The sequence below is a fragment of the Ursus americanus genome, chromosome 4, assembly GCF_024610735.1.
Source record: "Ursus americanus isolate L20-20 chromosome 4, mUrsAme1.1.p, whole genome shotgun sequence".
Classification (NCBI taxonomy): domain Eukaryota; kingdom Metazoa; phylum Chordata; class Mammalia; order Carnivora; family Ursidae; genus Ursus; species Ursus americanus.
In genome coordinates this window covers 81,643,436-81,669,366 of record NC_142130.1, presented here as the reverse complement: position 1 = coordinate 81,669,366, position 25,931 = coordinate 81,643,436, and the positions used below count along the sequence as shown (strand labels likewise).

The 25,931-nt window shown below is 36.7% G+C and overlaps 1 protein-coding gene across 8 annotated transcripts in view; it reads right to left on the bottom strand.

Annotated features, from left to right (window-relative positions):
* Window positions 1–5,735: 5,735 nt before the first annotated feature.
* The window catches only part of GABPA (GA binding protein transcription factor subunit alpha), a 35,834-nt gene continuing 15,638 nt past the window's right edge, over window positions 5,736–25,931 (bottom strand). For all 8 annotated transcript variants that reach the window (XM_045785465.2, XM_087861742.1, XM_045785464.2 and 5 more), the window contains 5 exons: window positions 18,683–18,877; window positions 15,557–15,610; window positions 14,471–14,611; window positions 14,037–14,229; window positions 5,736–9,346 (listed from right to left, as the gene is read on the bottom strand). In XM_045785465.2, the coding sequence (XP_045641421.1) occupies window positions 9,118–9,346; window positions 14,037–14,229; window positions 14,471–14,611; window positions 15,557–15,610; window positions 18,683–18,877 (812 nt within the window). In that variant the 3' untranslated portion in view covers window positions 5,736–9,117. The remainder of the gene's footprint in view (window positions 9,347–14,036; window positions 14,230–14,470; window positions 14,612–15,556; window positions 15,611–18,682; window positions 18,878–25,931) is intronic.

Genomic DNA, 25,931 nt, shown 5'->3' with positions numbered 1-25,931 from the left:
CGCCTGGGTGGCTCAGTCTGTTAAGTGTCTGCCTTCAGCTCAGGTCGTGATCCTGGAATCACGGGATCGAGCCCCGAGTTGGGATCCCTGCTCAGTGGGGAGTCGGCTTCTCCCTCTGTCCCTCTCCTCCTCCTGTGCTCTCTCTCTGTCTCTCTCGAATACATAAAATCTTTTTAAAAAATATGTTATCTTGGGGTACTTTGTGTCTATTGTTTCTTTTGAAATAATTGCCAGCTTGTATACACATTTTATGGAGTTGCTGTTTCCATTCATGAAATAGTTTTCAGGACACGTCTCCTCTATAATTTGAGGTTTAAGGATAGCCTCTGTTCCTCTCTGCTATTTAAGAACTAGGAAAGCGTCCCTTTTTCATTATTTATCTATTTTTTGAGCAAACTATATAACACACCACATGCAGCTTTTCTGAGCAAATGATGTATAAAATACTGCAAAGAATTACATTTGTCCCATTTTTATTTATGCATCCTTTCCAGAAACCTATCAGTTGCATAAAGAAAGTATTTTTCCTTTGGTGAAGAGAAATTAGGATTCTTCCCCTAGTGACATACTCTTCAAAAAGTCATATGCTTTTGTAGATGACATTAACTACATCTGAAATATTTGTTTTGAAAAAGCCTCTCTGTGATAGTGTTTTTTCAAGTTCTTTATATTACAGAAAATTTCACATATATATAATAGAGAGAATAGTGTATATAATGAAACTCCATGCATCCATCATCCAGCTTCAACCGTTTCTACACATGGCTCTTTTTAAATTTTTCATCTACAGTTCACCCGCTGAAATATTTTTTTAATTTTTTAAAATTTTATTTAAAGAGAGAGAGAGCGTTCGAGAGTGGGAGTGGGGGGGCAAGAAGAAGAGTGGATACTTTCACATAAAAGTATTTTATAAAACATCATTGATTTTTGGGGGGAGCAGGAAGAGGTAGAGGGGGAGAGAGAGAGAGAAAATCTTAAGCAGATTACACGCCCAGCATGGAGCCCTACACAGGGCTCGATCTTACAACCCTGAGATCATGACCTGAGCCAAAAGCAAGAGTCAGAAGCTCAACTGACTGAGCCACCCAGGTGCCTCTAGAACGTCATTGACTTAAATGAATTTAGAGATGCGTGGACCTCTAAAAATTTTAGTGTTAAGTCTCTCACTTTGGATAAGACAACTAGAAGCCAGGAGAAATGAGAAAGGTACTTGGTGTTTACAATTCCTCTTTGTTAGAAGTATTAAACACATCTGCCTTTCACTGACTAAAGATGTGACAGCAAACTACTGTCGTGACACGCTCCTCAGTGAAAAGCACCAGCACTGGCTTCAAGTCTAGCTTGGCTCTGTACGAGTGACCTTGATCGGCCTGTCTGACCACTCTGTGCTTCAGTTTCTTCATCTGTAAAGTGGGTAATATTCCTCTCTAATTCAACGGGTCTGGAGAAATAAACGAGAATGCAAACAAAGGGCTTGGCACAGCTAAGTGATCAGAATTAGCCATCGAGTTAGTCACTCGTTTAGCCATTCAATGATATTTTATCATCTTTAAAATAATTGATTATTTTACAATGTTTTATCATTTTATCATTAAATGAAATGAGTGCCTATTTCCACAACAGAGAACTGGATTCTGTGGAGGGTAGTTTTTCTTTTCCAGACACCGGCACTTATTTTGTGTTACATAATTTTAAGATGTTTTCACATACATGATTTCATTTAATCATCTCAATAGACGTGCACGGCCAGCAAATGTATTGACCATCCTAGCTTAGAAAGGAGGCCATGGAGGAGCCGAGAGGCTAAATGGCTTGCCCTAAATTTCGTACCCAGTTAGTGGTAGAACTTGGCCTGTAACATATTTTTCTGGCTCTTTCCTTGAGGTACATCTTACATATCCTCCACTGTTAGGTACTTCCTATTTGTTCAATCAATCAATATGCTTCAGGCCAGTAGGAATGGGGAGATTTTTGTACTTCAGGAATTTTCTTGAAAATAAAATATCCTCTTCTTTTTGTAATCTGAGACCTGAAGATAAGAATCTTCCTATGGGGTTCTTAATGCATAGCCTTTTTCTGAAGGCACTAACTCAAGGGAACATTCTGGTTCATTTATGCAATGATGTTAAGTTGATCAATGTGCTAATGAAATGTGGATCACACGCTTACTTCTATAAAGTGGCACCAACATTAGAGGTAGGAATCTTTACTTTTCCTCTCAGAATGGGGAATATTACAACAAATCTTTGCATAGATTTCTAAGCAAGTGAATTAAAGAGTTGCTCGTAGATGTGATCAATAATTATCTTTAAGGGTTGTTCTATTCCATTCCCATCTAGTCACTGTCACATCACTTGTAAAAATACCATGGGTGTTAATTGGGTGTTAGGTGTCATGAAGTAAAGACCCCAAAGTCAATTACTTTGTTAACAGATATGAGAAAGTGCTTTTCTCAGATTACAGGGAAATTCTCATATACCACTGGCATTGCCATAATCATTTAGTTAAAACTGATCCTCATTATTTAATGACAAAACACTCTAAATCAGTGTGGTCTGCCAATGAGCGTCAGTACGTGAACTCCTTGCTATCTTTCCACAGGTGAATAAGGACAGACACTGAAACAATTATAGCAACTTGACAGAAAAATCTCATGTCTGTGAAGCCTAATAATTTTTAAAAAGTGGATAGTACTTGAATCTTTTTCATTTTTTCTAGTAATTCAGTTTTTTATTGAGGTATAATTTATATACCCTCATGCCCCCCCTTTAAAGTGTACATTTAAATGAATTTTGGCAAGTTTGTCTACCTATGTAATCATCAACAAAAGCATAATGTGGGATATACTCGTCACCCCTCAAAATTGTATTGTTTCTAGTACAGAAAATTACCCCCCCAACCCTAACCCCAGGCAGCCACTGATCGGCCTTCTGTCCTTACGGCTTAGATATACCTTTTCTAGAGATGTTGGTGAAGCAGTTGCCCACTTCTTTTTTATGGTTTTTCCATTGTAGGGTATTCCCCAATTTATTTATTCAGTAACAAGTTGATGGACATTTTGATTGTTCAGTTTGGGGCCATTTTGAATAAAGCTGCTGTAAACCCTAGTGTGTGAGTCCTTCAGTGGGTATGTTCTGTTGTCTTTTTTTTTTTTTTAATTATCTATCTGAGAGAGAGAGCGAGAAAGAGAGTGGGGGAGGGACAAAGGGAGAGGAAGAGAATCTCAAGCAGACTCCTTGAAGAGCATGGAACTCCTCGTGGGGCTCAATCCCAGGACCCCAGGATCATACCTGAGCTGAAGGCAGCCACTTAACTGAGCCACCCAGGCGCCCCTTACTGTAGCTTTAAATAGCAAATCCTTACATAGTGCAAATTCTCTAATTTTTTCTTGAAGTTGTTTTGACTATTCTGGGTCATTTGCATTTACAAATAAATTTTATATTCAGCTTGTTTATAAAAAAAAGACTCCCAGGATTTTGAGTTGAACTGCACTATTTATAGATCAATTTAGGGACGATTAACACATACAAAATAAAGTCTTCCAATTCACAATTATGGTATACTTCTCCACTCAGATTTTCATTTCTTAGCAACTTCTATGGTTCATTGGACACATCTTGCACAAATTTTGTTGTATTTGTCCCTAATTATTTCATGTTTTTTAATACTATTGTAAATGGTAACTTCTAAATTTCAATTTTCAATTATTTGTTCGTAGCACATAGAAATAAAATTGAGTTTTGTGTATTAATCTTGTACCTTACTTTACTAAACTCATCAATCCTAGTTTTTTTTTTTTTCTTTTTAAAGTTTTTATTTGACAGAGAGAGAGCGAGAGAGCAAGCAAACACACAAGCCTGGGGAGCAGCATGCAGGGGGAGAAGCAGACTCCTCGCTCAGCAGGGAGCCCGATGCAGGACTCAATCCCAGAACCTTGGGATCCTGGGCTAAAGGCAGATGCTTCACTGACTGAGCCACCCAGGCACCCCTCAATTCTAGTTTTTTTTTTTAAATCATTCTTTAGGATTTTCAACATTTGATGTCTTCTGCAGTTTCCTTTCTTACAATATGTATGCTAATTTTCTTATTTCACAGGCTAGGATCTTCAATACAGTGTTGAACAGAAATGGTGACAGCAGATGTGTTTGTCCTTCCCCAAATCTTAGAAGGAAGACAAACCATTATGTATGATGTTAGCTGCAGGTTTTTCAGACACTCTATCATGTTAAGGAAATTCCCTTCTCATTCTAGTTTGCTCAGTTTTTATCATGAACGGATGTTAAATTTTACTGTATACTTTTCCTACATCTATTGAGATGATCAGGTTTTTCTCCCTATATTGTATAATTATATTTGGTGAATTACACTGAGTTATTAAATTCTCCTAGTGATTCATTTTTTACAAAACATAGATTGTGGTAAGATATACATAAAATTTACTGTCTTACCCTTGTTTAAGCATGTACAGTTCAGTAATGTTAAGTACATTCACATTGTTGTGTAATCAGTATCCAGAAATTTTTCATCTTGCAAAACTGAAACTCCACCTATTAAACAACTCCCCATTTCCCCCACCATCCTATTCATTCATCTGTTTTATAAGAGTTTCAGTCATCACACTCTAGAAATAAAAAAGTGGTCCTTCGACCACGGTTTTTTTTTTTTTGTTTGTTTTTTGACAGAGATAGAGACAGCCGGTGAGTGAGGGGACACAAGCAGGGGGAGTGGGAGAGGAAGAAGCAGGCTTCCAGCGGAGGAGCCTGACATGGGGCTTGATCCCAGAGCACCGGGATCACGCCCTGAGCCGAAGGCAGACGCTTAATGACTGAGCCACCCAGGTGCTCCTCAACCACGGGTTTTAAAATCAGTCTAAGTTAGTGTTTCAAATCAGTTTACTAGTAGTAAACTTAACATGTACTAAGCTTGCAAATTAAGCTTTAAAGTCATACACACACCAAAAAAAATCAGTGTTTTGGGATTATGAATATACCTGATTTTCTGATTATTTCATTACTTCAAACTAGATAAAATTGGGTTGTGTTTTTAAAGCAATTTATTTCACTCAAACCACAATTTTGTAAGCATGTCGATCAGAGTTTGATCATTGCTTGACCCTAAACAACACACAGCACCTTTCCCCCTGACCCCTTTGATTCCACAGGCTCTGGTCCTGCTGAAGCATCCTGTTGTTATGCAGGAAACATAAACAGGTCTTTTTTCTTTTTAGTTAAAAAAGGTTTATTAAGATTTCTACTTTAACGGTCATTGGCTTGCCTTTTGACAAGTACTCAGTGTTACCATTTCTTCTGTTTCTATTCTAAAACAGTTTGGCTCTGCAGATGGGATTTCATTTCTTTGAGATTTATTTATTTTGAGAGAGAGCATGAGCAGGGAAGAGGGAGAGAGAATCTCAAGCAGACTCCTCACTGAGTGCAGAGCCCATCGAGGGGCTTGATGCCAAGACTGTTGGGAAATCCTGACCTGAGCCAAAATCAAAAGTCGGATGCTCGACTGAGCCTCCCAGGCGCCCCATTTATTTTCTTAAAAAGACTAAACTCTAACATCTAATTTTAGCTCAGTGGAATCTGTTCTTCCCAAATAGTTTTTAAGTAAAGTAAATGGGACTCTTATGTACAATACAGATGTAGACTGTCATATTTTCATTCAACTTAATATTCCAGGAATTTGAGACTATTTTTTTTATACAGGAAAAAACTTCCAAAAACACAGAAGTATACTGTATAATAGTTTTATTTTTCTCATTTTACTATTTTTACATTTTATGCACAAATATTTTTTATCTGAGTAAAAATAGAAAATAACTGTTTCATGTAAAATTACAAAAAAAATAAAAACCACAAAGCAATACATAATTGTTATTATGACCATATAAGTGTCTTTATTTAAAGAGTAAAAATGTATGCAAAAATCCTCCTTCCTTTTACAAAAGACTGAGAATATTTTTTTCTGGCAGCAAGTGAAATATCACTGAAATATCAATATTTTTACACCTTCTAGATGTGAAGACATTAAGTTAGTCACAGGTTGTTTTATAATTATGAATTTTAAACATTTTTGTGCTATTTCAAAGATACACTAGTTCTTTTTAAAAGGCAGTAGCATAAAATGATGAGTATGGAAAACAGCCGACCTCACCACAAATAGGCACACCCTTTAAAGAAATATCGCACTTGAGTTTTGTCATTAATCGGGAGAGAAAAACAACTAAACCACTTCCCTAATTCACTGACATGGACTGATTCAAAAATTAATGTGATAAGTCGATCCATGTGAATATTAACCACACATAGCAATTCTGTTTAATATGTCTGATTTTCCGACAGCAACACAAATTTCCAAACTTCAGGCCAGATACATATGAAAGTTGGCCCAATAAAAACCTCATGTAGAAAACAAGTTTTTAAAACAAAAATGGACATTTCCTTATTTTTGTACTTAGAGGGTACAAAAGATAACCGATCATTTTATCTTTCTTCCTTTAAATACACTGTAAATTCCCCTATGGAAAAATTTATTCATAAAAACACCAAAGAATGAATAGCATGAATTATACTTTCTTTTATAACACAAGTTCTCTTTCAATAAAAGATAAGATTGCCTGGCTTTCTGATGATTATAACCTCAATAAGGACAAGGAAAATAGTTTAATATTTAAATTGAGAAAAAGTAACTGAAGTTTCCTGAAACAACTGGGGAAATCAGTCTCATGACTTCACCTATGTTCTGGTGCATAAAATGATGGTGATAGGATGAAGAAGGAAAAGAAAAAAGAAATAGCACCTGATCCTGTATGAGAATGATCTTTGTTCCGATTATAATGGGGAATAAAATAAAAACTGCCAAAGGAAGAAAAATGGATAGAATGTGTTCTCGGAAAAAAGGAATCTAAAGAATGCTTAAAGGAGAAGCAGCAATAGTTTGACTTCGGAGCTCTTAAAGGAATGCGGGTGGTTCCTTGCCTTAAAATATATACATAGACATGTAATTGCAACATAAAGTCTGTCGTCTTTGCTAAAACTTTAATGTCTCCCCAAAAGCATTTTAAATATTAAAGTCAAAAGTTTTAAGCTCTTGATAACATACCAGAAGAATTTATTTTATTATATTTTTTAAAACTATAAGCAACTTGTCAACTCCCCAGACTGTAAGACGGTGCAAAAACCTTCTTTTTGGTAATCTATTTGTTCTGAACCTACAGCTTCTATGTACTATTTCACATGGTTACTCTACTCAGATAATTCTTGCAGTCAGTGCCCAAATGAAACTAATAGTTTGTCAGTCTGTTCCATATGTGTTTATAAAAAGGTAAAAATAGAAGTTACAAGTTTTACTCTTTTTAGGCATCCACTGCAGGGTCTTAAACGACTTGAGCATATAAACGACCTGACATTCCACACTGCAGCACAGCACTTCAAGGTACAATCTGAGGTTACCAAAGAAAATCAGAGAGCCTTCCTCTCCTGCTTGTTCCCAGGATCCCTGGCTTATGGTTCATTCCAGACTACTATCTGGGACCAGTACAGCGACTGCTAGCAATGCTTCCTTGACTTCTCACCGTGGCCTTTTCCTCCTGGTTAGTCAGAAGCATCAACTGAGCTCTTATAAAGCTGTTTAGGGGGATGGATTTAAAGGAAATGACGAGGGAGAAGGTAAATGAAGTAACATGTGAGAATCAATCTTCTGCTATAAGAGGATTAAAAGCTCTTTGCCAGTATCTCATGATTTGTATATAATACCTTAAAACAAAAAAGAAAAAAAAAGCAAGCAAGCAAAAAAGAAAGATCTTTCCAGCCATTTCTGTTTAGTGTTAGCTGGTGATAAGCAAAGAGTTTCATATATGAGAGTCATATAATTGAAACATTTTTTAAATGAATTATTACGTTCTAAAATATCTTTCCTTTTGAATATCATTGTATCTTCATATATATGTGTATAGTTATATATATTAAAATGGTCAACTGGACATGTATACAGATATTTATACTCACACATATATGATATTCAAAAGGAAGAAATTAAGTAAACGGGAAATTTTGTTATGCGAGAAGACTGCCTACACTGGAGGTCAGAATTTCCTTTTAAAACTACTGGCAAGTAATTTGCTCTTGTCTTGAAAGGTAAAGTACTGCTGACTGATTTAAAGTCTTCATTTCATCAGAAACACAAGGACTATATAAGCTGCTCTTGCATAATACACTGGCAGTATAGGGCAATTTTAAAAAAGAAAGAAAGAAAAGCCATACCAAACCAAACTAAATGGAACTTTTATTTTCTGGCTGAGGTATACCTTTTCAGTTTTTTAAATCTCTGGCAGGAAAAACAGAGATCATTTCAGAATTTTTGTAATAGTTGGTTTATTAGAATTAAATTCTTCTCTTAAAATAATTTAAATTCTTGGCCTGACATTATGAATAACCTATACAGAAAATCCTTAAAATTAGCTTGAGTTAAGCCAGATTTCAACCTGGATTTCCTTCTTCAGCAATGTTCTTCTGCCCGTCGACTTCTTATTGTCCTTTGCTTGCAAATATATAAATTATTTTAATAACTTGATACTCAGTTTAGTAATTTATTAATATTATAATTTTATTCGATATGAATATTTTAGCGCTGCTTGATTAGATGAAACAGGCACACATGCTTTAGCTGTGAAAAATTCCATTTTCTGGTTCTATGTAAAGCAACATCTAAAGCAGCAGAGAGGGGAAACAGTTATACTTTCAAAAATAGTTAAGCCAGACTGTTTCCTGGAGATACTTCATTTATTTTTCATCCTCAGATGCTACTGGCTATTTTTGGTAGGGCTAGACATTAATACTGACCAGTTTAGCTTTCCTGACTGTTAACAAACTATCCCACAATGAACCTGACTTCGTGCTGAAGACATTGTGGTGATCCTTAACATACACGTATTCTAAAATATATGCTCAAAGTAAAAAGATCCAAATTCACAAGAGTATGAAATATTTATAAAAAAATCATGCATCAGATTGTACAGTCTAGAAATAAAAGAAGATTCAAATTCAGTAATAAAGGTAAGAGCAATACTTGCTCTAATATTTAAGAAAGACCTCGGGCTCCCAGAAGGTGCTGGGCTCAGTTATCCTTCTCCGTCTGCAGGGAAGCAGTGGCCAGGGCTACCGCTGTGACCGGCTGGGCAATCCCGTGCAGCTGCATCTTTGCAAGTTTCTTCTGTTCACATTCTGTGACCAAACGGTTCAACTCTGCTGCACTGTATCCAATAAGAGTCTTCAAGTCACAGACAAACTTGTACACAAATCTCTTGCCTTGAACTTTACAAATCATGTCCCCATCATAATAATACCTTTAAAAAGAAAAACACGTGAGGACTATAGAAAAAATACAGAATTTGGACTTCTTACAATAGTTAGTTTACAGATCCTTCCATAAGCAGGAGTCTAGCTAATCCTGTATTTACCCCAATAGCAATTAACATTGAAGTTATATAGAAATGTTTAGTGTTACTATCCAAGGAAACTTCAAAACGTTGCTTACTTTCACTGTTCAGTATTCTAAAACTCTGTTTACTAAATTTGCAGACCATATTTCAACAACTATGATAAAATACTGATTTAAAAATGAACATTTTTAAAACAAAACAAAAAACCTTGGGAACAGTAATAGAACCTAGGAACAAAGGCTTGGAGTCAGAATGTCAAGATTCAAAATCCAGTGTCTTGACTTTGTTTTGTCACCACACGGAAGTCACATTTTCTCTAAGTTTTTACTCTTTGTCTATACAATGAGGTTAAAAACAGTACTTACCCACATAGAATTGTTGGGAATTAAAAGGATTATCTTTGCAAAGTGCTCACTTAGGCACACAATGACTGGCACATAGCCCTCTATAAAATATAAGCTATGTTAATAATTAAGAACCCATATAAAAAGGAGAAATTTGTTAATACACATATTCTATGGACTATGGGAATGTCCATTTCTTTTCTGCATTGTACAAAATCCCTTATGTTGTAGCCACACCTTCGCCATCACCATTTTTAATACATAAAGGCTCTCCTTTCAGTGAAATTCTCCAAATCCAATAGGGAGCCTCAAAAGTGTAAGTAAAAGGCTAGAAGAAAAAGGATACAGAAAACCAGGGAAGTGGACATCACAATGAAACAAGGTTTCTATACCTACATAGACAAATCTGGAGGAAGTCCTTCTAGAAGTCTAGTTTACTGCTGCTATGTATGAAACAGCCGGATTTAGATTTACTTTGGAAAACAGAGTTTATTTATGGTTATGCGCTGCCAATTCCAATAAAGCGAAAAAAGTCAGTCAAGACTTTTATAGGCAGGAGGACTGTGAAGCCTTTCATTTTACTGTATTACTTTTCTCCACCCCCGTGAAGCCTTTGTTTTAAAACTGCACTACCCACTTGTACCAATTTGACAATGAGCAGATATGAGAGAAAAGACTATCTGCCGAAGTACCAAAGTGTAAACTACCACATTTAGCAGGATTTTATTATCAAAGTCATTCAACTTAATCAAGAGTCCATTAACGAAAAGCTTGATCTATATGCAGGAAATTAAGGCATTTTTCCTTAATTTCAGAACAGTGAAAGTCTTACAGTCAGTTATGTTCTCTTTCTAAGTGAGAGATACAACACACTGGGCAGAGTTCTTGCGTTTCCTTTTGTGCCAATGACGTTCATACATAATTTAGATCTTAGCCGACAAACCACCAATTGCCTGTCATCCGTTTAAAATGAGACTGGAATTTCAATTTCTTAAGAAAATTTCTACATAATATGTAAGGCTGTAACAAATAAGATACTTGAGAAAAAAGTAAAATAAGGGAAGAAAGTGGTTTTATATTTCAAGGAGGAAAATGTAGTTGGTATCCTCTTATGTCTCTTGGTAGACGTGATAGAGAACACAAACGCTAAGTTTTCATTTTACTTAGTATGCCCTTCATTCCAGCGGATGATCACACCACCAAACGTAGCAGCACTCGTCGCATTTGTACCCTCTCTAAAATGAACAAAGTAGAAAGGTTCACGATACCTGTACTTTCATGGAGATGATTTTGCCCTTTTTTTTAACACTTGTATTTTTTTTAGCCTTTTAAATTGCAAAATGTACTTCCCTAGAATCCCTCCAAGGCCCCTCCCAATCACTACCCCTGTCTCACTCTAAAAGGTAGATACAATCCTGTTCCATGATGGTAAATTCACTGCTGGTCACCCAAACACGTATTCCAAATGCTGTAATGTACTTTTCCTATTTCTTGAACTTTACACTACAAACGCATTCGCACAACCTCTGCTCTTTTGGGGCTGATTCCTTCACCGAACATTACGTTTGTGAGGTTCACCCCTACGAGTGCTTGCTGCCGCAGTTCACTTCCATGGACACACAGTCCACTGGTTTATTCACTCTCCTGTTGATAGGTATTTGGTTTCTGGTTTTGGATATTATAAATAATGCTGCTCTGAGCACGTGTGTGGACATGTGCATGCACTTCTGTTTGGTAGGTATTTCGGAAAGAAGCTGCTGGGTTACAGGTCACATTCCTACCAAAAGTGGAGAGGCATTCGCACTGCTCCACAGCCTCACCAACGCCTGGTACTGGCAAGCATTTAATTAGCCATCCTGAGATATGCGCTGTGCCATTTTGTCAAGGTTTCCAACCGCACTTCCCTGATTACGAAAGAGGCTGTGTGCCGCGGCTTAGGTCACTGGCCACGCGGATAATCTCCAGTTGGTACTGTCTATTCATGTCTCTTGCCTATTTTTTCTATTTCTCCTATTAGTCTGTAAGAGTTCTTAGGTACTTCGGACATGACTTTTATGTCAGGTTTGTGGCTTGCTTTCACTCTCCTGACGATGGCTTGTGTTGACCAGAAAGTTCTTAATTTAAATGTAGTCCAATTTCTTGATCTTCTCCATCAGGGTTAGTGCTGTTGATGAACAGAGTCTGATGTCTTTCTTCACCTACCGACATCATGGAGGTATTTCTAGATGCTTTCCTATTTTACTTTCCACATTTAGAGCTACAGGCTACATGGAACCGGTTTCTAGGATGGTATGAGGAAGGGGTCGAGTTTCACTTTTTTCCATATGGATAGTCAACTGTCCCAGCTCCATCTGACTAAAAAGCCGGTTTTCCTCATGTCTTTTCCCCACACCATCCCTAAGTCAAATACTCATATTCTTCCTTCTCCCTGGGCTCTCAATTGTAATCTGTGGTCTATGTGTCTCTTCTACGCAAACAACATACTGTCTTATTGCTACAGCTTTACAGCAAGTTTCAGTGTCCTGGACAGCAAGTCTTCCCACTCTGTCAATCTTCTTCAGGTATCCTAGCTACTGTGCCACTTCATATAACCACATAAATTTTACAATCACCATGTTAAGTTCCACAAAAAAACTTTCTGCATTGAAACATATCAATCTGAGGAGAACTGACACCTTAATGATTAATTCTAATAATTTATTTGTAATTTTGTAGGGACTTGTATATATACACTTACATCAATGGCCAAAAATGACAGTTTTCATTCTCATTATGTGGAAAAGATCTTTAGATAGCTGGCAAAGTGTGTGAGACTAAATAAGTGATAAACACACTGAAAATAAAGCATTTTAGGGGCTCTTGGGTGGCCTAGTTGGTTAAGCCTCTGCCTTTAGCTCAGGTCATGATCTCAGGGTCCTGGGATTGAGCCCCACATCGGGCTCCCTGCTCAGCAGAGTCTGCCTCTCCCTTTCCCTTTGCCCTCCCCCTCCATCCGCCTCCCACTCGTGCTCTCTCTCGCAAATAAGTAAACTTAAAAAAAAAAGAAGAAAAAGAAAGCGCTTTAGTTACTTATGAGTGCTAAGGAAAAGTTATTTTGGAAAAGAAAAATAATCATGCTAAAATATGTAGTACTTACATGATCATGATCCTAATAGTAAATACTGATATAACCACAATTTCCATATAATTATGTAATTACATTAGGATAAAGGGAGAAAGAGTGTGTGTGTGTGGTGTGTGTGTGTGTGTGTGTCTGTAGTGATGAGAGGTGAATCATAAGCTGTGTGAAATTCACAATGTCCAAATGAAACATGAAGTAGAATGAGAGATACATTGCAAAGCTCTTTTACACTATGTTCATTCTTCCAAAAAAAGACATTAGTTCCATATTTCCATATATCCTGCTTTTTTACTTAAATGCACATTCTGAATTTCCATCACTGTGGTTAGCATAATTTCTGAGAGTAATTATGTCAAAAAATTCATACTACTTATGGGATGTTACAAATAATTTTATTCTATTCCAATTCAATCTGTGTAAAGGCTGGATATTCAGATTTAGGCAGGCTGAAGGGGAAGAAAGAACAGAGAAATGGGTCGATACTTTACACCCAGTCATAAAAACAGAAAATATCTGCATCTTTGCTAAAATTTACACTCAATTCACCTATGAAAATGACAGCATCTTTATCTGTTATGTAAATGACAGAAAACTCAGAGATTAAACATGTAAGTTTTAAACAGAGTAATATATACTTTTCAACCAGATAAAAACAAATAATCTTGGAATCATCTTAAAAAAAAACAACTATGCGCCTCAAAATTATTACTAAAGATCTTTGTAAAAAGTCATTTTTGGGGTGCTTGGGTGGCACAGTTGGTTAAGTGTCTGACTCTTGGTTTCAGCTCGGGTCATGATCTCAAGATCAGGGGACTGAGCCCCCCACTGGGCTCCGTGTGGAGCACAGAGTCTGCTGAAGTTTCTCTCTCCCTTTCCCTCTGGCCCCTCCCACCCGCTGCATGCTCAAGCACGCACAAGCTCGCTCTAAAACAAATCTTTAAAAAAAAGTCACTTTTAACATTAAGTGTGAAACTTTTAGCTTTTTGTTTACTAAATAAACAACATCTTGTAAACAAGTCTTTTAATGTTATATTACACAATGTTAAACCTAGAATAAGAAGTCATTTTTTTAGAAAGGCTTGATAATAAAAAGAAATAAAAAACAATAATTATAATGATAAATGCTTACCTTAATGCACGACTGAGTTTCTCATAGTTCATTGTAGGCTTATTTTTACGTTGTCCCCATTTTTGTGCAACCAGTTCAGGCTGATTTAGCTTAAACTCGCCTTCATCACCAACCCAAGAAATGCAGTCTCGAGCATCCTTGTCAGTAAGAAGTTCTAGCAAAAACTGCCACAGTTGGATTTGACCATTGTTTCCTAAATTGACAAGAAGGACAAGCAGTGACCACAGTGCTATGGGTTAAAAGCAGACAAAAGGCAATAAACAGGTTCTTCTCTGGGTCATCCCTCAGCCATGCTAGGAACAAAATTTTTTTACTAATGCTGTTTAAATACTGTCAGAGAAATTATCCATATTCATATTTTCATACAATGAAATAAAACAAAATACACATGACTTGACAAATTTTATAAATACCGTAAGATAATGCAAAAATACCTGTTCTGTTTCCAGGTGAACTTCTATCTTCTCCTGAAATCCTTGGAGCTCTTTGTACTTTAGCTGCCTTCGCACTGCTGTTTATAACTTTAATGGTAGTCGGTGTAGCAGACTGCACTGATGCTGGAATAATTTGCACAGCTGCAAAGAAAAACATTTTTTTTTCCTTCTAATACAAGCAGTGAAAAAAATTACTGAAAGACATAAAATGCTATTAGTTTTACTAATGCCCCTCTAATTAGCTCAACAAAAGGCCTCAAAGAAAGCTTTAATCCACAGCAGTTTTGAACGAAATTACCAAAGAAGTTCCAAGGATAAGGTATGATGTTTGCATTATGGGTTGTGAATCTTAACTTGGGGAATAAGAGTTGGTCTTATTTTGAATTAACTTAGTGACATATACACATTAAACAAAGAATTATAAAAACATCTGCTTTAAGAATATTTCTTCATTAAAAACAGTCTATCAAATGCTGGGAGAAAATATGGACAAATGAGAACTCACACATACTACTGCTGAGAACACCAACACCTACCACCACTTGGTGAAAAGCTGTGGTAATCCCTAGTCAGGCTGGAAGGGTGGAACCCCTGTGATAAACCAGAGAATCTCACACACATTCTTACAAATATTCCATGATATTCACGGAGTTTTAAAGATAATAGCAGTGAAAACGAATGAAATCACACTGCAAGTATCATCACAAATCTCATAACTGTTACACAAAAAGCAAGTTATAAAAGGATATGTACATTATATTATCATTTTACCCAAAAAGTTTAAACACAGGTAAAACAATGCTATGAAGTGTGGTTGTCTAGTTGGTAAAAATATAAAATATGCAAAGAATAATAAACATCAAATTCAAGATAGTCATTTAAAATGAGATCTAAAACAGGTAAAGTTGATATATAAAGTTTTGATTCTTATGGTGTATAAAGATGTTAGCTACTATACTTTATTTCTTGGTATATCTAAATTATTTCATAAAAACTTTAAAGTTAATTTTATTACCTTACAGTGCTGAATTAAAAGAAAATTTCTTATTGACAAATGGGCCATACATTATGGGCATGAATACTCACGCTGATCAATTGTAACTATCTCATTCATCTGTTGTTCTTGGCTTGCCAACACATCTGAAGAACACACATAAAAATCTCTGTTTACATTTAAACCCAGAAATGCAAACTTAAGTTAGTAAAACTCAATTCAACTGACAAACCAAATACATTAAAAAGCAAAACATTAAATAAAACTTACTGGCACAATAACCTAAAAAATACCTGATAGTCACTTTGCAAGGAAAGATATTTTTAAGAGAAATAACAGATGGAGAGCGCTAATTCTTATAATGTTAAGAAACAAAATGTTAGGAAAATGGAGTTACGTCTCACAATTTACAGTATAAAAGAGCAGTTCAGATTCAGAGCTGGGTAGTACCATAACATAAATATCCGTTATCTATTTATCTGCATAAAACCATTTAAAACATGGAAATCTTCAAGATCAAGTCAAAGATGAGAATGTACACCACACTGAAAGATTGAATAAAAGCTTTGAATAAAACCATTTTAACTTTTTTTTAAGATTTTATTTATTTGAGAGAGAGGGAAAGACAGAATAAGGGGAGAGGCAGAGGGAGAAACAGTCTCAAGCAGACTCTGTATTGAGCAGAGAACCCCATGATCTCATAACCCTGAATCATGACCTGAGGTGAAATCAAGAGTCGGATGCTTAACTGACTGAGCCACCCAGGTGCCCCATAACTGCTTTACCTTTATAATGCTCCTTAAAGACAGCTAAATTTTCAATAAAATTATAGTGGTCCTAAAAGTCACAAGTGAATGAAATAACATAATGATGGCTACAAATATAGCTCTCAACATGAGAGTTACAATGTAAAAGGTCCTAATATAACCCCATAGAGATCCATTCTTTACTCATCTGTTGCTATCCCCTACTCAAATGCTATTCTTTTTTTTTTTTTTTAAAGATTTTATTTATTTATTAGACAGAGATAGAGACAGCCAGCGAGAGAGGGAACACAAGCAGGGGGAGTGGGAGAGGAAGAAGCAGGCTCATAGCGGAGGAGCCTGATGTGGGGCTCGATCCCACAACGCCGGGATCACGCCCTGAGCCGAAGGCAGACGCTTAACCGCTGTGCCACCCAGGCGCCCCTCAAATGCTATTCTTTATTTCTTTAAAGAGAGTTCCTCTTTCCCAGTCTCTAATACTTCAGCCTATTTATTTGGTGCCCATCATAGATTAGATGCTTTTCTCCTCAAGCTATACCCACCAGCAATCTTCTGTGTACTGAGTGAGTCCCAGCCTGGGCACCGAGCACAGTTCTACTGAGGGTGCCATACCAGGATCCAGTTCCAAACACACACAGCTGGAAAGGACTGAGAAACTACAAAGAGGTCTAAACCCTACCTGTTAGATGGGGGCTTTCTTTGGGGGTTTATATAATTATATGGGACTAGCCTCAGATCTTGGTTCTGATCTAAGCACTCACCTATTGGTTATGTGACTTTGGTAAATTATGCAACCAATTTAAGCATTAATTACCTCATGTTTAAATGAGATATCCCCACCTTCCACCTAATGAAGCCGTTTTAAGGATTAAAGGAAAATTTGAAAAAGCACAATGCCTGAAACATAGCTTAACTTTTCAGTGAACTGGAGATGTTACTGCTTCATCCAGATTCCTAGTTCTGAGCATTCTCCCCGTTTCAAGGAAATGAATAGATACACAAGATTACTCTGCTCCCCATACTAGGAAAAGTCTCTGAATGAGATTTAAAGATTGAGAAGCACTAGAACCAGAGACAACCCCAACAAAGCACTGCCATGGGGGAGAGAGCAAAACCCACCGATGTTAAACTGTAGTCTAAACACTGTCTTTGTCCTAATCTTGACAGTTTCTATGAGGATACATTTCAGTAAGCACGACTCACGTATTAAAACCTGAAAAAATTCAAAAGTTTTCCTTATTTATCTGAAAAGTTGTGTAGAGAAAGAAAAAGAAAAACCCTGTGAAATCAAGGACAAAACTTCAACCAGAACATTTAACTTATTTACCTAATAAGAAAAACTGGAAGTATACCCTATCAATGTAACGACTACAGTAAGACTTTCAGTGTCAACAGCCGCTTTTCCCCTCTAATACGTAAGAGATTCCAGGAAGGAGAGAAACTACGATCAGTGAAGGAAAGCCTCTCTCTAGAGCTCATTTCTTATGCAGCAGCAGAGGATGCACCCCAGATGAAAACCCAAAGCCTTCGAAGACCTGTGGAAAATCCCTCCAACCAGAGCTGTGCCATTCCAGGGCACGTAAGAGAACAAACCCTACCAGTTACCTTTTTAACCATAACCATTACAAAAACAAAGTCAGAGTTTGTCCTACTCACACATACTGAAAAGTATGTGGGTCTGGTTAGCATTTCTGGCCTGTAGACAGTGTTAGGGAACAGGTTACTGCTACAATATTTGAACAGCTACTCACTGAAATGTAAGATGGATTAAAACTCAAACAAAATAATTTACATTTATTTGAGCTTTTTGTTGGTCAGCCAAGTAGTTTCTAATTTCTGTATATAGTCACTTAATAATAATAATGTCTGTGGAACCAACATGGAAACACTTATAACCAGCAGACTTCAAAACAGAGGACTGCATACTTACACTTCTCCTTTCTCTCTTAAGATCCCACTCAATTAGAGGAAATTTTAGAAGGTTTAATTCCATTAATGATGAAAAGAACAAGAGGGAAGAAATCTGTGGACAATCTTAAATTTCCGGAAGATGAAGAGTAAATGAAAGAACTGACTGATGAAACAGAAGTCAACGACTGGAGTTTACGAAGATAGCTAAGTCTAGGGCACAGCATCTTAAGAGCTTGGATTCTGGTGTTCTTCAGTCTGGTTTTGGATCTTGGCTCTGCCATTCCCTACTGTATCCTTATGGGGCTGGCTCTCTAAAACATGGTATCCTATCTAAAAAATAAGGAAAGTAATGATTTGTGGCATTAGTAGAGGGATTAAATGAGATAATACATATAAAGCTTCCAGCACAGCCTTATACAATTAATAGGTGTTAATTATTATTGCTATTATCAATGATCATAATGAAAAATGAAGACAAAATTATAAAGAAATAAAGTGAAACTCAAGTTACAGTACAAATAGATAATAATTCAAATTTTATACATTTTCGAAGAAGTTCCAGATGACTCCATAGAATTTCTCCCCGAGGCACTCGCTGAAAAAAATCTTCTTGGTTGAGACTGCATAATTCTCTTCCGGAAATGTTGAGTGTGGTCAGGTCTATATCAGTCATGCTGAATTCCTTCATTACCCAAACCACCCAATGCAGGACTTGGTCTGTGGACCACTGTACAGGATCTAAAGCAAAAAATATTACCATTAGCCTAGTCCTATCTTAGATATTATATAAATTCAGTTAATTTGTCAATACACATATACATACACACATATATATGGAGAAAAGTCCAGACAGGTTTTTCCCCCAAGTAAGTGAAGTAAATAAACTCAAATGAAATAAAATGTTTTTAATACTGTATTTTCTCCTCAGCTCCTTTTCAACTTCTCAATCTAAATTTTTAATGAATTCACCTGGTTTTACATCAGTTAATCTGGAATTTTATCAAGAAAAACAATGTAAAATTCCTCTTCGATGGGTCAACTGAAAGAATAAAATATGGCATTACTCTGGAGAGAATAGAGTAAATTATCCAAGTTTTAACATTACTTTGTAGCAGTGTATAATTTGGTGCACTGGAAAAAAAAAAAAAGAAAGAAAGAAAAAAGAAAACTATAAGGGGTTTCTGAGGAGCTAGACTTATTCTCCAAAATGTGCACAACATAATCTTTCCTCCCTTTGCTTCTTGTAAAAAGCTGGTGCTCCTATATTTATCCATTACTGGCACTTATAATACAACATTCAGACTGCATGTTTACTCAGCTCTCTTTCCCTGTAATACTTTAAGGTCTTAAATATAAGGATTGTGTCTTTGGAGTTTACCACAATGCCTTATGCATAGCGTAATTTGTTAAATCTATGAAAAGTAAATCCAAATAGTCATTTTCCTCATCATTTTTTTACTATCTAATTGAGTTCACAAATGAAAATGATGGCCAATATGTATAATATCTCATTGTTGTACCCCTGGCACCTAATGGAGTATTCTACCCATTTAAGTTTAGTAAAAACTGGCTGAATTAATTTTGGTGTAGGTATTTCTGCATGGACAAGATGATCTATCTAAACAGTATTGGTTACATGACCCCAAGATGCATGTTATTCAATTGGAATAAGTGGGGAAAAAACATTTAGGTACTTATCAAGAGCCAATTTATGATAAAAGATGAATCAAACATAATACAGGATTTACAGCCACAGAACTGATTTTTTATTCGATCTTTTCACAAAGAGGAGAAGGGAGAAGGATTCTGAGAAGATGGCAGCAAAGTTTTTTCATTTCTCTGAATGCACACATTAAAAAAACACCACTAAAAGCAAAAGACAGCAAAACCAAAAATCCACGTACATTTACAATAAAACCAGATGACAAGATATCCCCATGGAAGCCAAAATACACACAGGTGAAGACAAAGCAGTAACACTCAGAAACCTTCATGGTATCAGCATCTATTCAGGAGAAAGCAAAGGGGGTAGCAAAGGGAAATCCGACCCACTCTTCATTCTGAGCACAGGAGAACCTGAACACAGCCAAGAAGTTTTCACTGAAAGCAAAACAAGCCAAGCTCCAACAGTAGCTGAAATAGTTCTGCCCAATCCAACAAGAGCTGAGTACAAAGGTCCATGGTAAGGTTTAAGGGGCTGGAGCAGTGCAGCACCTTTGGGTTTTTCAAACTGAGCCATGGATTACGTCCAGGAGAGTGGAACACAGTGAGAAACTGGAGGGAATGGAATCTAAATTGAGTAGCACAGGAACACCAAAGAAAAAGAGGAGGTCCAGATAAAAATGGAGTAAGGAAACAGACAGGAACTGAGGAAGTAAGTGGCTATGTTTTTTTTTTTAGGTTTTATTTATTTAAGTAATCTCTATACCCAACGTGGGGCTTGAACTCATGACCCCAAGATCAAGAGTCCCATGCTCTTCTGACTGAGCCAGCCAGGTGCCTCTACTGGCTCTATTTTTAATACTACTTGAAAGTAACAGGAAAGAGTTACAGAAAGTTAGAAAAGCTATCCTGAACCACACTTCCCTTTAAAAGTTCAAGTAACCTCATTTTACATAAACATGAACCAAAAAAAAGTGTCATGATCAAAACACTTGGAGCAAATACAATCAGTCTGATTTGTTTTTTTAAATAGTTATCAGGACTTCTGGTGTAACGTAACTAATTGTCTGTCCATATTCTCCCCACCTATTTCTCTAAGACCCTAGTGAAATGATAGTAAAGGAATTTTTAAAAGAAGTAAACTTGAGGGGCGCCTGGGTGGCACAGCGGTTAAGCAACTGCCTTCGGCTCAGGGCGTGATCCCGGCGTTGTGGGATCGAGCCCCACATCAGGCTCCTCCGCTATGAGCCTGCTTCTTCCTCTCCCACTCCCCCTGCTTGTGTTCCCTCTCGCTGGCTGTCTCTATCTCTGTCGAATAAATAAATAAAATCTTAAAAAAAAAAAAAAAAAGAAGTAAACTTGAAAGAATGTGAGTGAAAATGACAAAAGGATGGGAGATTTTCAACTAATTTCTGAATACAGTCAGCAGAGAGAAAATCAAGTGAAGTAGAAGCTATGACCTAAAATATCTATCAAGGAGGATATAGTAAGAAGTGTTTCCTGACTGTAGAACCCCTTACTGGCTCAGCTTGTGGTGGTTCCAGGTAGCAGGAGAAGTGTAAGTGGAAAATGAGGGGACTGATTTAAAGTGTATGGTGTGCTTTGATCCTCCAGGGCCTCTTCTTCATTCTCAGGAGCCAACTGAACAGAAGCATCCCCACACATGTCCATATCCCCACCCCACCCCCACCATCCTCACATCCCCGGAACTTCTGAAACAGACATGTAACAGATACTGATCCCAGTAGTAAGTCTACAAACTGAAGAGTGAGACCCTCTGCACTTCCCCTTCCACTTCCAGAAAGTAGCACTCACATACACGTCGACCCTAAATCCTCACCCCAACCTTCTACTCCTGCCAGGTGTTTGGCCAATTCTCCAGGGAAGTTAAAGATACCCAGGAAAAAGATCTATATATACTTACTAACACTTGGAAATCTTTACGAAATGACCAATACCCCATTTAATCAGTGTATGGTCAAGAAATCCCTTCCAGAGCTTCAAACTAATTAGCTTTAAAGTTATTCACTTTTAAGTATGAACAGATGAGCAGAAACAGTCAGATATCTATCTGAGAGACTCAAAACAAAGCATTAAACAAAAATAAACAGAAACACAGAACCCAGAAGCAGAAACAATGCAATAACAAAATGGGAAAAAAAATTAAAAACCCCACTCTAATCAACATACTCAGAGAAGAGAAAACATGATATACATAATGAGATCAGAATGCTAAAAGGAAAAACAAAAATAAAGAGCCCTTGTAAAGTAAAGTAACAATCAGGATAGGTTGTTATATAAAGACAAGAAATCTGGCAGAAAGTTGTACAGATAGATACAGAAATGACAAACAGAAGAAAAAAGATATAGAGCATCAGCCCAGGAGATTCAACAGGAGTCTCAGAAAAAAGAAAAGAAAAACGCAGAAGGTCTTTATCAAAATAACAATGCAGGAAAACTTCCCAGAATGGAAGGCTACAATTGTCTACATCAGCAGCTGTCTAATAGAAATATAATGCAGGCCACTCGGTAATTTTAAAATATTCTCACAGCTACATTAAAAAAATGAATAGGTGAAATTTATTGTAATAATAATTTTATTTAATTTAATGTTTTCAAATGTTATTTCAACATGTTATCAACACAGGAAATTTAAAAGAGTTTACATTCTTCTCTGTTTGTACCAGGTATCTGACACTCACAGCACAGCTCAGGTCAGACCAGGCACATGTGAAGGGCTCACGCGGGACTAGTGGCTACTGCACTAGGCAGTGTAGGGCTGTGCAATGCTTCCCCGTAATCCATAAACCTACAGCACATGACATAGATGCAGAATGCCACTAAACCAAGGTAAAGACCAGAGAGAAAAAGAAGATCCAACCAGCTTCCAGAAAGAAAAATAAAAAGGATATAAAAAGGAACTAGAATCAGAATGCCCCGTGAACATCTCACTATAATGAAACAGAACAGGGCCATACAAATTTTGAGGAAAAATAATATTTCAACTTAATATTCTACACCCAAGCTATCAATCAGAGACAGCAAAATAAAGACACTTTGAGGTATGAAAGTCTCCCCCACCAAAATAAAACCCCCCAAAAAACAAAAAACACCCCGTCAAACCAAACCAAACCAAAACAAAACCAGCTTTTATTTCCTAGGGGCCTTTCTAAGGAAACCTGTAAGGAGGAATGAGAGAATAATGAGTAAATGTGAGAATAAAACTAAGAAAAAGGAATAGAAGATCCTGGAAAACGGATCCAGCACCGCAGGAAAGTCAAGGATGTCCGAGGATGACTGTGGCAGATCTACAAAAGAACCAATCTAGAGATACTTGAGAATTTGGGAAAAATTATACACACAACACAGAGTGATGGAAATGGGAGAAAGTCAGTTTTGGTATATACAGAAATACACACAACTAAAAATTAAGTCAACTTGGAACTTCAGGAAAACCCGAAGTTGTAAAAATGCAGTCACAGTTATATGAAAAATTCTCACAATACACACAAATAACTGATGACTTAAAATAAAATAAAAGTTATGTAAGAATACTCACAAAATGGGGAAAGATAAGGTTTTGCCTGCTTTGCAGGGGAAAGCCATGTAGGGAACTAAACCTCATCTACTGTAACAAGAAGTTAATAATGATTAAAAGTAGTAAAGCGGAAAGTTGTTGCAAGTGGGGAGTAGGACTGAAGAAAGCAAAACTGTTTTTGTAAGACTTTTTTTTCTTTAAACCAGACTTGACAGATACACAATGACAGCTTCCCCATGAGACTCAGGGAGAGCTATGGAACTGGAGAGCTAGCTATATAGAAATCAACTCTACCTGTAAAATACTTTATTTTTGTGTGAATATATAATATTTTAAAATGTGAATATCTGACAATTCTGGGAGCCAAAAAACATTGAGTATCTTTTTTTTTTATTATTATTCAAACAACTGGAAGAAAAAATAAAAATAAGCACAGCCATCTTTTCAATATTCTTGGTTAACAAAGGACAAGAATGAATACTGACTTTAATTTTACTTTTAGTCAGTTTTAACATTTGCATTTGACCAGCTTTCTAACTACTATGAATTCATTAATTTGAGTTTCGGCTATAGGTTTTAAATGTGAAATAGTAAAAAAAACAAAAACAACAACAACAACAAAAAAAAAACAAAAAAAAAATCAATCAGTCAATCAGCAGGAAAAAGGATCAGAGTCCTGGAAAAATATAAAAGTGAAGGGAATGTATATAATGAAGAGGTGGCTCTAAGCTCCTGTCATGATACAAAGTTGATATGTGGAAAATGAACTTTAGGAAACTGTCCAATGGGAATCAGTATTTCAAAGAGATTTAAAGCAGCTATGACCAGTTAACCACATTTCCATTTTGCAGAGAATTAAGCAATTTCAAAATGACTACCCTTAGGTACAGACACAGTAACCTGACAGTTTCCTAAGAAAACAGTAATCAAATTTCTAAAACTTTCCAGTTGCTAACAATTTCATGACAAAAAAAAAAAAAAAAAAATCAATGATTTTTAAAAAGTCTTCCTATACCTAAATAAACCTCAAGTGTTTTAAAAGACCTTTACTCTAAGTAAATGATACCCCTGGTAGGTACTCTTGAGTTAGAGTTTATAATTTTGCTCTCTACAATTCATTATTATATACTACTCTCCATAAAAGATCCCACTACTGAAGGGTTCTTGTTGAAAGTCTAGTGAACTACGTAAAATATTATTTCAAATGTTTTTATGCTCTCTTCTTTCCTTCTCAGCATTTCCCCTCTCAGAGGTGACTTCAAACTCACTAACAATAAGGTCAAGCATGACATCTATGCTAGCTTTCACAAGTCAAAAATAAATAACATTGTCAAGCACATATGTGCGGAACGGCTCTATCTGATCCTCTGAACTGGACTTACCGTCTTAGGTTCCAATTAAAAGCCCCTCTCCTGGCTTCCTTCATCTATCCTTCTCCTGCTCGTGCCACACAATTTTATGTACAAATACTCAGGTTACCAACAACTCATGAAGCTTCAATAATATTTATCCCCCAACACTCTTCCCATTTGCCCCCCAAAGGTTAATATTGTTTTCTCCACTTCTACAATGTCTGTTTTTTTCCTATAATTCAGCTTAGTCTAACTCTACAGTTACTTTTTTCTAATCTACCAATGAATCTCTGATCACCAAATTTAATAGATACTACTCAGTTGGCATTTTTTTTTTTTTTTACTTTTGTCAGCAATGTGGCCACTCTTGACCATCTAAAACTCTTTTCCAATTTCAGAGACACTAAATACAGTTCTTATTTTCCTTCTATCTCTTCAGGTATTCCATGTCTCAATTTCTTTTCCTCAACCTGAAATGCCAACAAGGTCCAGCCTTTAACGTTGTGTTCCTTTCCATTTTCTCTCTCTCCATCAGAGACTGTATACACTTGTTTAGCTTCGAAACAAACTCAACACAGCGAAGTCCCAGAAAACATCTTTATCTCCAGTCCAAATCTGGTGTACCTGAATATACTTTCTGGCTACCTTCAGTTGAAATAGGTACTATCACTTCAAAATGAAGTACTACCAACACTTTCCTTCCAAAAATCTTTCCAATACCAGACTTCCCCACCGCCCCCACTTAAGCTCTGGAGGGCATGGCCTATCTTTCTTACGTGCCATTGAAAGTCAGCATTTAACATGATGCCTGGCGTATGTAGTTCACTAACTATGTAATGAAGATGTAACCAGGTCTCATCAGTATGATCACTGCCCTAGTCACCCAAGCTTGAGAAGTTCCATCAGTACCTGTATCTCTCTCTCCTCTCTACCCTCACACAATCCATCAGTCAGCTGCTCAGCCCCATCACTGGTTTCATTCATCTCTTCCCACATAAATTATCAAGTCTAGGCAAATCTAGACATTATCACCTAGTTACAGCTCAACTATAACATGCTCCTGTTTTCCCTTCATTCAGTCTCTACCTGCTCCAACGTATGTCGTGTACTACTGCGACATTCATCTCCCACAGTCATGTCCATCAATCAAAAGCAGTTCTATAATGCTGGAGAGTAACTCCACCAAATCTTCTCGCTACTCCTGCATACTCATTCTGTGTTCAACTTTTGCACATACATT